Source organism: Anastrepha ludens, chromosome 2 (assembly GCF_028408465.1).
Source record: "Anastrepha ludens isolate Willacy chromosome 2, idAnaLude1.1, whole genome shotgun sequence".
In the NCBI taxonomy this organism is placed as follows: domain Eukaryota; kingdom Metazoa; phylum Arthropoda; class Insecta; order Diptera; family Tephritidae; genus Anastrepha; species Anastrepha ludens.
In genome coordinates this window covers 24,557,516-24,575,314 of record NC_071498.1, presented here as the reverse complement: position 1 = coordinate 24,575,314, position 17,799 = coordinate 24,557,516, and the positions used below count along the sequence as shown (strand labels likewise).

The following is a 17,799-nucleotide window of genomic DNA, read 5'->3' as shown; positions in this document are numbered from 1 at the left end:
AAATAAATGTATGTGCGTGTGTGTTAAAAATCCTAGCAAAATATTAGGTGAAGTAAAAAGTGCGCAACATTTTCCCCCAGATGCTCTTACACAGCACTTTGAGCGCAAAACAAAGAGTGGGTAGAAAGAGAGAGGCTTATTTGGATCATTTTTTGTGTATGAGTAAATAAATTTTAGGCCGCTGAGTTTAAAAACGCAAGAAACGAGACCAGGAGAAGAGTGAGCGTGAGCTGCTAGAGGAGTACAGGGGCAGGAATGATGCTCGAAAATTCTATCAACAAGTCAAGCGTCTGACACAAGGTTTCAAGACCGGAGCATCAGCCTGCAGAGATGAAAACGAAAATCTGGTTATGGATACCCAGTCCACACTGGGCATACGGAGAGAACACTTCTTCAATTTACTTGCTGGCGATGACGCACACAATTCCGTCCCTGTAGAAGATGACCCGATACCGCCAATCAACGATAATTTGGACGTTCTACCACCGGCTGGCGCTGACGGCTTGCCCGCTGAATTGTTCAAGACTGGCGGCGATCTGCTGATAGGGAGCATGCATCAGCTCATCTGCAAAATATGGCTAGCAGAAAGCATGCCCGACGATTGGAATCTCAGTGTTCTTTGTCCTGTACTGAAGAAGGGGGACCCGACGATCTGCACCAACTACCGGGGCATCAGTCTTCTAACCATCGCTTACAAGGTCCTGTCTAGCGTCCTATGTGGAAGACTTAAGCCGTTTGCAAACACACTGATCGGGCCTTATCAGTGCGGCTTCAGAAGTGGTAAGTCCACCATCGACCAGATTTTCACATTACGCTAAATCCTGGAAAAGATCCATGAAAAGAAAGTCGACACCCATCATCTCTCATACGGCTTTGCAGAATGACGTTGAGCAACACAACCAGCTCCGTCAAGGTAGGAAATAACCTCTCCGAGCCATTCAGTACCGTTCAAGGTTTCAGACAAGGCGATCCACTGTCATGCAACCTCTTCAACTTCGTGATGGAAGGGGTGCTCCGAAAAGCAAGTGTGCATCGTAATGGCACTATTTTCTACAAATGTGTCCAGCTCCTTGCAAACGCCGATGACATTGACATTATCGGCCGCTGTAAGCGAGATGTCACCGCCGCGTTTTCGGCTATCGAAAAGGAATCATGACGAGTGGATCTGGCGGTGAACGAGGGTAAAACGAAGTATATGCTGTCTACAACGCGGAACACACGGCGTGTAGGAACGCACGTCATTGCGGACAACTATACCCTCGAAGTTGTGCCAGAATTTATTTATCTTGGCACCGCCGTTAACAGCAACAACGATATCAGCCTGGAGATCAAACGGAGAATCACTCTTGCTAATAGGTGTTACTATGGGCTAAGTAAGCAATAGAGTAGTCGAGCCCTCTCTCGCACGACCAAACTGACACTTTACAAGACGCTCATCATACCCGTGTTGTTTTATGGCGCAGAGGCATGGGTAGTGTCACAAAGCGATGCAGCCGCTCTTGGGGTGTTCGAGAGAAAAGTTCTTCGTAAGATTTTCGGTCCTGTGCGCGTTGGCGAAGACTACCGTTCAAGAATGAACCACGAGCTGTATGAGCTCTACGCCGACATTGACGTAGTTCAACCATCGCCATTTAACGCCTGTGTTGGCTAGGGCATGTCGTGCGTATGGATGAAGAAGCTCCCGCAAAGAAGGTGTTCGAGGGCGAAGCCCAAGGGAGTCGACGCAGAGGAAGACCATTGCTCCGGTGGAAAGACCAGGTGGAGGAAACCCTTATGCTCGCTTGGTGTACAGAATTGGAGAAGGCGCGCGCGGAGCAGAGGCGCCTGGAGAGAGCTAGTGAGGTCGGCCGTAACTTGGTAACGGGTTGTTATGGCCACCTAAGTAAGTAAGAGTTTAAAAATTACAGGAGTTGCCAGTGTCCCATCGGAGGCATGCCCAGGTGGTGGATAGGGGAATGCTCGACAGATATGCAGGGTGGGTGGAAAATAAAATACATGGCAAATATGAACTCTTTTTTTCATCGAAAAATCCATTTAGTGTCTGTCTCACAATAAGCGTCTGACACAGAATGAGTGGATGTACATGTAAGAAGAAAACTCTAAATCCTTTAGAAGGCAACGGGGAAGCCACTAAAGTAAACTCCCCCGAAAATCGTAAAATAGAGATTTATAAATAAATTTATGTGGTTTGATACATTAATTGGAAATCAGACTTCCGATAAAGAATTATAAGTTTAATGTTATAAGATATTTATAAAGATCTATCTAATTTATTTATTTTTTCTATAGAAATATCAAGTTTTTATTTAAACTTATAGAAATAAAAAACGTTTAAAAAATTTACGCTTCATACGAGTTAACGAAACTGAATCCCACATATGTTAATGTTTTTTCGCATATTTTTATAGTTTGCCTCTAAGTCTTCTTCATAATTGGCGCTTTTTTTCATGAGAAGCATTTTCATGGCAGAATTACACTCGGATCAAAATAGATCGCTGATAGCACAAAAATTATATTGTACGAGGGGTGGATTTTATATGTCGGGATTAGAGAACAAAAACAAATTTTAATCATCGAAAATCACTTTATTGTTTTTCAAATTATTCTCCATGAAGATCTATACACTTTTGCATGCGTTTGAACCAATTGTCGAAGCACTTTTGCCACTCTGAATGAAGTATCTCCAAAACATGCATTCTGCCGCAACCGCTTCCTCAGGTGTCGAAAAACGTTGACCTCTCAGTTTTTACGCACGGGAATAGAAAGAAGTCATTCGGTGCCAAGTCAGGACTATACGGCGGATGACCCATTAATTCGATGTTTTGGGTGCTCAAAAATGCAGTTGTTTGAGCTGATGTGTGAGAGCTCGCATTGTCCTGGTGAAGAGTGATCCGTCTTTGGCGATTGGTTTTCCTAATTTCTTGGAAGACAACTGGCAAACAAATGGTTGTGTACCGCTCAGAATTTACTGTTCTGCATTGTTCTAGTGGTACGGTTGCGACATGTCCAGTTTTTCCGAAAAAACAGGCGACCATTTGCTTGGAAGTGCTTCGTGCGCGAACAACTTTTGTTGGATTTGGCTTCTTCTTTTGGACCTTGAAACACCCATACAGTCGACTGCTGTTTACTTTCGGGCTCATACGCGTAAATCCATGATTCATCTCCTGTCACGATGTCATAGACGTGTTTCGAAGCCCCGCGAACGTATTTTTGGAGCATTTCCTTCGACCAATCGACACGATCCTTTTTTTGAGCGATTGACAAATTGTGTGGGATCCAGCGCGAACAAACGAACAAATTTTTTTTACAGTCAAATGTTTATGCAATATTGAATGTATGCTGGTCCCACTAATGCCTAAGATTGTCTTAATCTCACGATAGGTCACATGACGATCTTGCAATATCAATTCGCGCACAGCATCAATGGTTTTCGGAACAACAACTGATTTTGGACGACCTTCACGAAATTCGTCTTGGAGTGAACTACGACCACTATTGAATTCACCATACCATCGATAAACACTGGTCCTTGATGGAGCTTCATCGCCAAAAAATGAATTAAGTTCATCCATGCAATGTTGCTGAGTTAATCCACGTCGAAAGTTGTAAAAAATAATCGCACGAAAATGTTCACGATTTAATTCCATTTTTGGACCGAGATGAATTTTTTAAGTTACTGTAAACAACACAAATAGCGCTGGTATTTCAAAACGTTCTGAGTACGGAAAAGCCAAAAAATGTCAAACTTTGCGATACAGCTGTCAGTTGCCAGATTGCAACACCAGGGTTGCCAAATCCCGAAATATAAAAGGCACCCCTCGTATTAACCAAAAAATATTAACAGAATTTAGTTCTGTAGTAAAAAATTCCTTTTTAAATGAGACCAAATTCGATTATATACAAAAAAACAACAAATTTTTCGAATTTTGAAGGCAGTCACAGCACTGTGCGACGGGACAATGCTTCGTAACAGCAAATGCATTCCAAATGGATTTTGCGAAGGAGAAAAAGTGAAGCAAATGTAAGCCACAGGGGAAGACCATGAAACATAGTAAGCTGCTACAACAACAACAACCATGAAACACCTACTGCATTCATGTATGTGTGAGTCCAGCACTCAGTAGGTTGAGACTCAAGCAAGTCAATGTAAAAATTTGGGGTCAGGCATCTATAAAGGAGCAGAAAGAGTATTTCAGTGCAGGGGTTAATCAACTTCTTTGGAATTACTCCTGGTCAATTATGTGAGAGTTTGACGATCATTAACAATTCTGGTAATACCAAGCGCGCATTCGGGAATACATATGTGAGGCCACCCAGAACGAGCGATATAACGCCTTTAGGTTATTTTTTATGGGGCTTTGTTAAAGCTCATTCAGACAAGCCTGCTTCAATTAACGCATTGGAAGACAACATTAAAGCATTTATTTGTGAGATACCGACCGAAACATTGGAAAGAGTATGCCAAAATTGGACAAAGCGGATGTACCATTTGAAGCGCAGTCGCGGTCAACATTTGCATGAAATAATATTCAAACAATAATTATATGGACTGTACTATCGATTTAAATAAAAAATTTCATGTATTCTTCTGAATTTTACATGTGTTTTTTTTTTTTGAAAAACTTTCCTATAGATCTTAAAAAATCACCCTTTACTTTCAAGCACTCTGAAACGCCTTTTCAAATTTGCGTGTAACTTCGAAATTATTCACAGGGACGATATTAAAGTTTTTGTGCGTATTCTTAAATTTATGTACATTAAGAAAAAAATAAAAAAATCGGATTTTTGAAAATTCTAACTGTATATAACCCCTTCTTAATGGCAATTTTTCTGAAAAACCATGGAACTGCTACTTAAAAATTCCGAATCTTCACAAAGATGTTCGAGAATATACTCCTCCTTACCCTTAGAAGACGCCCAAGTTTCAAATAAGTGCTTATTTTATATCCTGCCATTAAAATGGACTTTTTTTTGGTATTCAGAAAAAATATCATATGTACGTAAAATTATGAATCTTATGTAGTAATGGTGTTTTGGGCACTCACGCACGTCGGCTCGGGGTTCCTCAAAACGACCTGTGCAGATACTGCGAGGACGAAGATGAGGAAGTATCGAGCAGGCACTTGCTGTGCAGTTGTCCCGGTCTAGCCAGAAGTCGACTCGCTCTTCTAGGCTCTCCAACAATTGACAATCTTTCAGTACTCTCGGACCTGAAAATCGAATCTCTCATCAAATTCTCGAAACGAATTAATATCTTTGACCAAAATCTACCATAAAAATCTCGGTTAGGTGGGGAAATCATACAAAATAATGAGCTCTAGGGCAACACAACGGACCCAACTTGCGGTCTATGTGGCACTCCGATGCGGGGTCACCCTTAAACCAACCAACCAACCAATGATGTTTGATTGCTTTTCATTTGCTCCTCAATTTAATTTTTTAAAGAGCTTTAAAATTTCGAAGGGGTAAATGTAAGCGAAGGTATCCCACTGCGTATACTTTATTTCATAGCAGGGGAGTGAGACTAATTTTGTTTTTGTTTTATAAAACAGCAAGGAGAATGAAGTTGAGGTATGTATTGCTCTACATATATACATATACCTTTTTTTATTTTTATATTTTTATCTTATATATAATATTTTTTTTGTTTGTATATTTGTTTTTATTGATATATTTTTTTTTGTTTTTTTTTTTGAGCCGTAAGCCCTGGCAGCTAGTGCTCCTTTTTTTTATTGTAAAATAATAATTTATTGTTATTTTCCATATATTAAATAAATAAATAAATATTTTTTTTTATATTTTATATATTTTTTATTTATGTAATTATATTTATTTATATATTGTATATTTTTTTTTATTAATACAGTGCACTCGCGATAACTCGAACTAATTAAAACAGGCGCTGTTCGATTTATCGAATTTGTTCGACTTATCAATTGAGTGTGCTATGTTAAAAAAACAGTCATCGATATCGATTTTTTTCAATTAAATTTATTTATTTATTTACATATGGATATGAACATGAATATGTTTAAAATAATTAATTCGTTTCAATATTTTTCATCAAATATTTGGCAGTCTTTGTGTCAGTTACACAAAAAAAGTCAGCTTTAACAGAAAAGTTAGGCCGAAAAGAAAGTTGTAATGTGTGTTTGTCTTTTCTTGCCTGCAGCAATGTTGAATATGACTTTTTCACGCAGCAATTGAAGAGTGTTAACCTTTGCGGGGCTTACTTGTTCAGTTGTGGCCCACTGAATTACCTTATTGATAGAGCTAACTGCCTCCTCAGATGATATCCGCTCACATGTCTCAGTTGTGTTGTTAAACTCAGACTCAGAATCACTAGTTTCAATTATTACTTCTGTGTCGGTAAATTCGGCACCATCATTCCATTTGTTAACATCATAAAGCGTAAATTCGACCTGTAAATTATGTTTTTCATGTTATGTTCTTCAAGATGAGTCCACTTATTGGGTAATTCTTTTTTCTTTGGGACAGAAACCATTTGTATAAAGCGGCTTTCATTTTAGGAAACTCAGAAGCTTTTAAAGTTCTCCTCTTCCCAGGACCCAAAAACGTGTTGTTTACTGCTTTTAAAATTGCCTTGTCTTTCTTTTTTATAAGACTTATGGTGGACTTGGCTACCCCATATTCCTTCGCTAGAGAAGTAACACTACATCCACGTTTAATTTTGTTAAGGACTTCAGCCCTCTCTTTTAATGTTAAACACTTCAACCTTTTACGATCCATTACTCACATGCACTGATACACTACAAATGATAAATTTAAAGCAATTTGGTCAATGCAAGATGTTGTTCCCAGAAAACTAACGGGATATTAACGTCGAAATATTCATATGGACAATACACTAGTATACATATAATTTATATACATATACTATTACATATGTATGTATGTACAAAATGTACATGTTTGAAAAGAATGTGTGTACAAATAAATTAGTTTTTTTGTTCGAGTTATAGCGCTTTAATATTGTTCGAGTTACAAACTAGTCAATAGGGAAAAAAATGTGTTCGAGTTAGCACGTCGTTCGACTTAGCGGCTATTCGAGTTACCGCGAGTGCACTGTACTTTGATTTTTTTTGCCACAGCTTTGCTGCAAGTCAAATGTTTACACTGTTTTAACAAGTTCTTATACTATCGTACTCTAAATTAAAATAGAACTAATATGTTCAGTTGTAAATATTATAACAATAAAGATGTATTAGTAATTTACTGAAGGAAATCTCTTATGAAGTGGCAAGAATGCAGCACAGCAGCCCTTCGAGGGTCATAGATAAGGTGCTTTTACAGTTTAAGCTTCTTGAGGTCTTCCACCAGATTTACGTGAACGAATCCGTGGGCCGATATGATCAATGGCAATAAACTAATTAATAATAAAAATAAATGTATCGTTAAATAAAAAATTTAGTTAGATCTATTTATTTATATTAGTAAAAAGATAAGCTAATTAAGCTACTGGGTTCATACCCCATTTATAAAGGTTTTAATCCTTTTCTTTTTAATTTTGAATAATTCTGCCAAAATCATATTTTTTTTTTATTTTAATAGTAGGAACATTAATTGCAGTGTCATCTAATTCTTGATTAAGTGCTTGAATAGGTTTAGAAATTAATTTATTATCTCTTATCCCCCTAATAAGAAATAATAATTTAATATCAACAGAAGCCTCCTTTAAGTATTTTTTTAACCGAAGCAATAGCATCCGCTGTTCTATTATTTGCTATTATTATGATATACCTTAATAATTTCCCTATATTTCAGTCAAATTCAATATATAATGATATAATTATTTATTCGTCCCTTTTACTAAAAAGCGGAGCCGCCCCTTTCCATTTTTGATTCCCTAATGTTATAGAAGGATTCTCACGAATAAATGCTTTAGTATTAATAACATGACAAAAACTTGCACCAATTATATTAATTTCATATAGGTATTACAATTCAGCAAAACACTTTCATTTTTTCAGTAATTATTCTTTCAACAATTATTGGATCAATAAGAGGATTAAATCAAACATCCTTACGTAAACTAATAGCATTTTCATCAAATAATCATCTAGGATGAATAGGTACTAGCTGCAATACAAGTTAGTGAATCAATATGGATAGTTTATTTTTGTTTTTATACATTTTTATCATTTAGTTTAACACTTATCTTTAATAATTTTAAAATGTATCATATTAATCAATTGTTTAATTCATTTTTTAATTCAAAAATTTTAAAATTTATATTATTTCTAAATTTACTATCCTTAGGTGGACTTCCCCCATTTATTGGATTTTTACCAAAATGGTTAGTTATTCAACTATTATATTAGTTTAAAATAATCAATATACTCTTATAACAATTATAACCGTAATAACTTTAATTACACTATTTTTTTATTTACGTTTATGTTTCGCTGCTTTTATACTCAGACCTTTCTGATGCTACCGCTTGATGTCAATGCCCAAATCGGAGTATTTGCTAATTTACTTTATGTACGTTTTATGAATATTTTTGTTCAATGGGACGACAATGTCTATGACAAACGCGGTGTTGCCATTTTTATTTATTTATTTTGTTTTGATTTATATATATTTTTTATTTATTTACATATCTGTTTTATATATATTTTTTTTTTATTGATATTTTTTATTTATGTAGTTTTTTATTTATATATTCTTTACTGATATATTTTTTATATTTTTTTATTTATATAATTATATTTTTTCATTTATATATATTATAATATATTTTTTTATTTATATATTTTTTTATTTATATATTTTTTTTATTTACAGTGTACTATCTCCTAACAGACACTCCCTCCACCTACCATAAGCAGACACTTTTTTCAGTACATAGCGCAAATCCTTAAGAATTTGTTTCTCTTGAGCGGACGGGAGGATTGTCATCATGTTTACACTTTTATCATAAGCAGACACCTCCCATGAGCGGACAAATTTTTCAGTCCCATAGGTGTCTGCTTAAGAGAGAGTCCACTGTACATATATATATATATATATATTGTTTTTTATTTATGTATTTATTTTTATTTTTATTTATATTTATTTTTATATATATATATTTTTTTTATTTATTTATATATGTCTTTTATTCAATGGAGTGAGTTTAAATATTGGTTGGTTGGTTGGTTTAAGGGTGACCCCGCATAGGAGTGCCACATAGACCGCAAGTTGGGTCCGTTGTGTTGCCCTAGAGCCATTATGTTATATGATTTCCCCACCTAACCGAGATTTTTATGGTAGATTTTGGTCAAAGATATTAATACGTTTCGAGAATTTGATGAGAGATTCGATTTTCAGGTCCGAGAGTACTGAAAGATTGTCAATTGTTAGAGAGCCTAGAAGAGCGAGTCGACTTCTGACTAGACCGGGACAACTGCACAGCAAATGCCTGCTCGATACTTCCTCATCTTCGTCCTCGCAGTATCTGCACAGGTCGTTTTGAGGAACCCCGAGCCGACGTGCGTGAGTGCCCAAAAGGCAGTGGCCGGTTATAAGAGATGTTATATGCCTTAGTTCGTGTTTCGAAAGACTTATAAGGGTTTTTGTTTGTTTCAGATTGTAAGATGGCCAGATTTGTCTGGTCGTAATGCAAGTAGTTTACACTCGCCACCTCCGATCAGCAATGCTGTGAAATTCCCGATCAACGATCATTTTACATGTTGAGAGCGGAATGTGGATTGTGGGTAAGTTACTAATATTTGATTGCGCAGCTCCAGCTCTTGCGAGCTCATCACCTTTGCAGTTACCTTCGAATCCACTGTGACCCGGTATCCAGATAACTTGGACAGAATTCTGAACACTTATCTCGTTAAGAGATAAGAGACAGGCTCGAACCACATCTGAGTGGGTATAAGAGGAGCTGAGTGCTCGAACGGCCGCTTGCGTGTCGGTGAAAAAGCGGATATCCTCTAGTGATATTCTCTTTTCTAAGATAGTTTTCGCAGCATACCAGATAGCGCATACTTCCGCTTGGAATACACTACAGTAGTCGGGTAATCTAAATGATAGATTGATGTGAGGGGAATTGGAAAAGATTCTAAATCCCACACTGCCGTCTTGTTTTGAACCATCTGTATATACTTAGAGTTTAAGTATTAAAAAAATTTGTTTGAAAATTTAGTTTTTTGAAACTTCAAACTCTTTAAAAAATCCCCTTGATGAGCAAATTAAAAACCGAGTATGCAGCATCCCTAATGAGAATCCATAGTTTCACGTACATTTGAAATATTTCAGGGCTAACTTTTACTGTCGCATGTGACATGTGTGCGTAATAGGGTTGTAAGTAAATATTATATAAAATGTAAGTACGGGGGTCGTTTGAAAAGTCCGTGCAAAAATAAAAACTATTTAATGCATTGAATCACTCGACTTCCTCGATTCAGTGGAGTGTCAAACACAGTAATGTCAACTCTCTGACTTTGCACAGACTTAATAAATTATTCACGTAATTTTTTTGTGCCTTCGCCGATTTTCGTTGTATGCTAAAAGTATCTGGAATTTTGTGTTTCTAACCAAATATCACTTTCGGCAGCGGCTTTTCTAAAATAGCAAAAATTCACCCGAAATTCATTTCACTAAACTTAAACTGTACATACATACTAAGGTGTGTACGCATAAATGAAATCAGATATGAGATAAATATTGTACATACGAACCGTTTATGTCCAAACCAGCTGCATGAGAACTTTCTCGTATTATCTGTCTTCGCTTCGATTTCCAACACGAATTCGATTCCTCCGAATGACTTGGACAACAACAAGTAACTTTTGCCTCGTATACAGAATCACTACTATCTAAGAAACAGCATCGACTTTTAGACCCTCCACTGCATTCCTTAGTGGTCGCATTGGGAGTAGTCGCATATTGAATATCATTTGAATTTAATTGCGTCACCTCGTCAGTTTGCGCATATTTTGGTCTGCAAAGAAGTAGTAAAACACGTAAAGAATCACATACACATACACATACACATGTAGACTTATGCATACGTAAATTTAGTTTCAAATAACATCGCTGGAAAATGTGCTGGCTAAAGCTACGTTAAAGCGTTTTTATATTTGCTATGTATTTTGGATTTGCCTACAGGTAGTACGATCAGGGCGAGCGAATGCATTAGTGCCTGAAAGTATGCTGCGTTTTTGGGTTGTAAGCATTTCATAGGGTAAGTGTGCGCTATATGGAACAGTGCGCTTGTAAACTGGTTTATGGGTAGATATAGGTTCAGACTATGGCAATACATTTTGTTTGAACCAAAGCATACATTTTAGCCAGGGATGGAAATTTATCGTTTTTTTTTTTTACAAAACGACTCAAAAGTTGGAAAAGTTGCAAAACTTGAAGAATGATTAAAAATTTGGTTTTGATTTTTGTTTTCTTGTTATTTTTACTTTGTGTTATCTTAATTTTGTTTGCGCTGTAGAATAATTTTAGTCTTCGCTCTAGAATAACGACAGCTTCTTAATTTCAAAGTACATTTTTCTATTATATTTTCTTTTTTTTACTAAAATGTAATGGCCGCCGTAGCCGAATGGGTTGGTGCGTGATTACCATTCGGAATTCACAGAGAGGTCGTTGGTTCGAATCTCGGTGAAAGCAAAAGTAATAAAAACATTTTTCTAATAATAGCGGTCGCCCCTCGGCAGGCAATGGCAAACCTCCGAGTGTAATTCTGCCATGAAAAAGCTCCTCATAAAAATATATATCTGCCGTTCGGAGTCGGCTTGAAACTGTAGGTCCCTCCATTTGTGGAACAACATCAAGACGCACACCACAAATCGGAGGAGGAGCTCGGCCAAACACCTAACAGAAGTGTACGCGCCAATTATTTATTTATTTAATGGTCTTTCCCTCATTTTTATATTATTTTTTACTACATAAATTCAAAACTTCATGCAGCCGAAATTAAAGTTTAGAATTTGAAGGGGCGGCCGCCGTAGCCGTATGGGTTGGTGCGTGACTACCGTTTAGAGGAGCTACGTATGAAAACACCAAAATGATAGAACAAATTGTTTCTAATAAATAAATAATAAAAAAGTAAAATAAATCCCGTAGATTATTAATAATTTTTCTCGTTTCTAGCAATACACAACATTCTTTGTATATGGAAAAAATACTCAACACCATCAGGGAAAAACATAATCAAAAATCAAAGAAAATTTTTAGCGACTTAAAACTTGTACTTTGTACACTAAGATTCAATGGGCTACAAAACGAATTTACGAATTTTTATTTCAAAGTGAATGAGCTCTAAAACTGAGTACCACATATCGCTCTAAAAATTCTAAATAAAAACTGTGGAGTTGGGCTGCAAATTTTTTTGATTTTTTAAATAATTACATAAAACGGGAAAAACTAGTTTTATATTATATATTTTTTATTAGACAATGAGCAATGATTGTATGCAAAAATAATGACAATTAAAACAAAAAATTAAAAAGAAGTCGAAATGGATCGAAATATTGCTGTGCTACCGTTTTGTCGTCGGGTGTATGCATCTCTATATCTACCTCGATACTTTCATACGGTTACAAGCAACCGTTATGTAAACAAAATTATTATACTAGAAGCATGCGAAGTTATAAATAACTATAACAAGAACAACAAGAGGGAGCAGTATTATTGATATCTTATATATTTCACAAGGTGGCGCAAAATTAATTATCCAAACTTTTTTATACTTACTCTTTCATTAAAAAGAAATAAAATAATTTTGAGCGACGGAAATCTTTATTTTGAACTTTACGCGCTCCATTTATTTATGTATTACCTTTTTTATTTTTATTTTTTTATTTACTTATTTTATTATTTATTTATTTTATTTTTATTATTTACTTATTTATTTTATTATTTATTTATTACATTATTTATTTATTTGTGTATTTATTAAGTTATTTATTTTGTTTATTTTATTTAGTCATTTATTCATTTTACTTATTTAATTTACTTATTTACTTTATTTATTTAATTCATTTACTTTATTTCATTATTTATTGTTTTATTAATTAATTAATTAGTTTTATTTTATTTTATTTTATTTTATTTTGTTTCATTTTATTTTATTTTATTTTATTTTTTTTTTAGCTTAATCCATCTCGGCTATTGCCGGAGATTACACATCCCGGATAAAATTTTCAAGGGATTGTGCTCCGGTGGAGCGTAGTCCACGTTCTACGCCCATGCGATTACTATTGCTTAAATATTTAAAAATCTACGAACTATTGCACATGTGTCCAGTATGGTCGACTACTGCATGTCTTCTTAAAGGTATTGGCAGTCATATTTCTTCAAGTTTTTTATTAAATGGGCCTAATCCAGTGAACAATATAATTATTGGAATTATATTCACCTCCCTCGCTTTGTACATCCGTTTCAGTTCTATGACCAAAGCTGCATACTTCGATACTTTGGTGGAGTATGTGCTTTGGATGCTGCGATTAAGGGGCGCCGCTATATCGATTACTTCGATTGTTTTATTTATCTTGTTGAACAAGATAATGTCAGGTTTGTTGGCAGCTGCTGTTTAATCTGTGGATATAAATCTGTCCCAGTACAGTTTAAAATTAGCATTTTCCAATATTGGCTTTGGTTCATATTTAAAATACAAGACTTCTGCTTGTAAGAGACCGTGTTTGATCGCAAGTTGTTGGTGGAGGATCTTTGCTATATTGTTATGTCTCACGGCATAGTAGTCACAGGGGGCAAGTACGCTACATCCAGTAATTATATGGTCGATTGTTTCACCGTAAATGCCGCACCTTCGGCATCTATCTTCTATTGCCTCGCCATCTATCGACCTTCGGAAATTCCTTGTTGGGATAACTCGGTCTTGGATAGCGATTGCGAAATCATCTGTTTCAGAGAATAGCTTTCCTCTTTTCAACCATAAATTGGATGATTGTGCGTCTATCCATTCCATTTCGAGATCATGGGGATGGGCACCGTGTATTGTTTTTGCCTTCCATGCTGCGATCATTTCTGCTGGGGATTTAACCCTCTCAGGTACTGGGAATTCCTGCTCCATCAGACTTAGCGGGGTAAAGCCATTATCTGCCATAGCGATAGCTTTAAATAGATGGGACTCGGTGCTTAGAAAATATGTACGTAACTTGAAAGTTTGCGAAAAGTATAGACGCGCTATATTAATGATTCCTCTCCCACCAACGTTTCGAGGAAGCGATATTCTTTCCACAGCGCTTTGAGGGTAATGGCTTTGGAACTTTGTAAAAGTGGTGCGTATCAGCGTTTCAATCCGAAGGATGTCTGTCTGAGACCATTTTATTACTCCAAACGAGTATGTCAAAAGGAGTATGGCCCAGGTATTGATTGCTTTGCATTTATTTCCACTGTTCAGACTAGTTTTTAATACAGCTTTCAGACGTGCCTCAAATTTTTTAATGAGGTTTTGCTTTACTAGCGTGTGGTTGATTCCTTTAAGTTGCAGAAATCCTAAATATATATAAGATTCACTGCTATGCAAGTTGTCTATAATAATATTTTGATCTTTATTTTATTTTATTTTATTTTATTTTATTTTATTTTATTTTATTTTATTTTATATTATTTTATTTTATTTTATTTTATTTTATTTTATTTTATTTTATTTCACTTCATTTCATTTCATTTCATTTCATTTTATTTTATTTTATTTTATTTTATTTTATTTTTTTTTTTTTGAGCTTAATCCATCTCGGCTATTGCCGGAGATTACACATCCCGAATAAAATTTTCAAGGGATTGTGCTCTGGTGGAGCGTAATCCAAGTTCTACGCCCATGCGATTACTATTGCTTAAATATTTAAAAATCTACGAACTATTGCACATGTGTCCAGTATGGTCGACTACTGCATGTCTTCTTAAAGGTATTGGCAGTCATATTTCTTCAAGTTTTTTATTAAATGGGCCTAATCCAGTGAACAATATAATTATTGGAATTATATTCACCTCCCTCGCTTTGTACATCCGTTTCAGTTCTATGGCCAAAGCTGCATACTTCGATACTTTGGTGGAGTATGTGCTTTGGATGTTGCGATTAAGGGGCACCGCTATATCGATTACTTCGATTGTTTTATTTATCTTGTCGAACAAGATGATGTCAGGTTTGTTGGCAGCTGCTGTTTGATCTGTGGATATAAATCTGTCCCAGTACAGTTTAAAATTAGCATTTTCCAATATTGGCTTTGGTTCATATTTAAAATACAAGACTTCTGCTTGTAAGAGACCGTGTTTGATCGCAAGTTGTTGGTGGAGGATCTTTGCTATATTGTTATGTCTCATGACATACTCACGGGGGGCAAGTACGCTACATCCAGTAATTATATGGTCGATTGTTTCACCGTAAATGCCGCACCTTCGGCATCTATCTTCTATTGCCTCGCCATGTATCGACCTTCGGAAATTCCTTGTTGGGATAACTCGGTCTTGGATAGCGATTGCGAAATCTTCTGTTTCAGAGAATAGCTTTCCTCTTTTCAACCATAACGTCTGTCTGAGACCATTTTATTACTCCAAACGAGTATGTCAAAAGGAGTATGGCCCAGGTATTGATTGCTTTGCATTTATTTCCACTGTTCAGACTAGTTTTTAATACAGCTTTCAGACGTGCCTCAAATTTTTTAATGAGGTTTTGCTTTACTAGCGTGTGGTTGATTCCTTTAAGTTGCAGAAATCCTAAATATTTATAAGATTCGCTGCTATCCAAGTTGTCTATAATAATATTTTGATCTTTATTTTATTTTATTTTATTTTATTTTATTTTATTTTATTTTATTTTATTTTATTTTATTTTATTTTATTTTATTTTATTTTATTTTATTTTATTTTATTTTATTTTATTTTATTTTATTTTATTTTATTTTATTTTATTTTATTTTATTTTATTTTATTTTATTTTAATATATTTTATTTTATTTTATTTTATTTTATTTTATTTATTTATTTAATTTATTTAATTCATTTAATTTATTTCTTTATTTATGATTTAAAATTTGTGTGATTAATTTTGTACCACCCTGTCTAAAACTTTACCACATTAGTATACCTTTTTTAATATTTCATGCTCTCACTAATAATAGTTTACTCTTTTACAACAACAAATTTAAAGACCAGACTGCATCGCGTTTTGAGTTTTACGCCTTTAAAAATAAAATTGAATTAATAAATTGAAAAATTATTGGTGAGTAAAAATTTGAAAATCAAAATATAATACATTTATTCTTCACCAAACCATTGAAATTAAGAAATAATCAATATTCTTCAGTAAAAAATTAAACCATAATTATCATTAAGCTGGAGTGAGAAATCAAGAATTCGAAAATAGTAACTCAATTTAACTTAGGAGAGCAACGATTGCCATCCCTGGATATTAACTACATTGGTTCATATGTATGTTTGTATATAAAATTCGAAGGAACATGTACTAGGAGGGGCAACACAAGCATGCGGGATAAATAACAGAGGCAAAACAAACAACATCTGAAAATACGAAATTTTCACCTGTTCAACGCAATTCGTTGCTTGTAGCTGCACGCACTTTTCGCACTCTCATTCGAACTCACTTCATTGGAATTCTGTGTTCGGCATTCTTTGGCAAACTTACAGCAAGTTTCTGGCATTTTGTTTAATTTCCCAAGATTAACTGCAATTTTTTAAGTGCATTTGTATTATTGAATATGAAGGTAACTTTACAGATATGCTAATGAGCGGTTTGCTGTGATGGAAAGATTACGCAAAGCAAATATGGAGATTGATTTAGAAGAAAACCTAAAAAAATTCAGCATTACAAAGAGGCGCAAAAATAATTTCTATTATTAGAATAAATGGCAAACATTTAAGTAGGTATATGTGTACACCTGCGTTCACAATAATAGCAGCGCGACTTATTGTGCAGGCTATTCGTTGTTTTTTTTTTTTTTGTGTACAAATAAATTTTTTATAAAAACTATATTTTATATATTTTCATACTACACCATTTAAGTTAAAGTTTCAAACTTTGCGCAAAATCGAAAACAAAAAACTTAACGCATTTTCAGCAAAATTTAAATTTTTTAACCAGATTTATTTGGTAGTTTTCCAGTACGCCGTTTTTTATATTAGCTCATTGAGTTTTGGTATAATAAAGTGCAACTTTGAAGTGGCTTTAAGCTCGCGTTGATTGTAGATATATTTTTTTTTTTTAGCGGGCGATTTGTACAACGATAATTTGGAACCTTCATTAGATGGAAGAAAATGCATAGCACCGTCAGCAAAAACAAAAAAATACCAAAAACCAACGCCTATGTCGAGCAAATTTACACTTGCTTTTTATGCTACTAAAATTTAATTCTACTAAAACTACGTACTTAACATTTCTGATTAAAGAGTTTGAAATTTCGATGAAAATTTGTCGAATCTTAATTAATTTTGTAAGTGTGAAACTTGGGTTTATGTGTTGAAGTGGGCTAAATTTGCATAAAAAATTAATGAAAATTAAAAAAAAATAAATAAATGCAGTCAAAGCTGGCCAAAATGGCGCGATTCTGATATTTTGCTCGTAAGTGTATGTGCTCGTATATGAATAAAAGGAGACCCAAATCGAAATTTAGTTACAACGATAAAATAATACGAACAAAATTCTTTTCTCGAAATAAGTATTTTAATTTCTAACCAGTCACGCTTTCATTTCATTTCATTTCAATTTGTTAATTAACAAACAATAATGCTTAGTAACAAATTTCCTAGTATATATTGTATATGTATATCCCCTAGAAATAATAATAATAATAACAA

The 17,799-nt window shown here is 34.6% G+C and overlaps 1 protein-coding gene across 2 annotated transcripts in view; it reads right to left on the bottom strand.

Moving 5' to 3' along the window:
- Window positions 1–16,691, bottom strand: part of LOC128865531 (uncharacterized) — a 98,072-nt gene extending 81,381 nt beyond the window's left edge. Inside the window, exons 1-2 of one of the 2 annotated variants that reach the window (XM_054105859.1) lie at window positions 16,528–16,691; window positions 10,692–10,954 (exon numbers count right to left, since the gene is read on the bottom strand). In XM_054105859.1, coding sequence (XP_053961834.1) covers window positions 10,692–10,954; window positions 16,528–16,646 — 382 coding nt within the window. In that variant the 5' untranslated portion in view covers window positions 16,647–16,691. The remainder of the gene's footprint in view (window positions 1–10,691; window positions 10,955–16,527) is intronic. The other variant, XM_054105860.1, reaches the window with a different exon arrangement.
- Window positions 16,692–17,799: the final 1,108 nt, after the last annotated feature.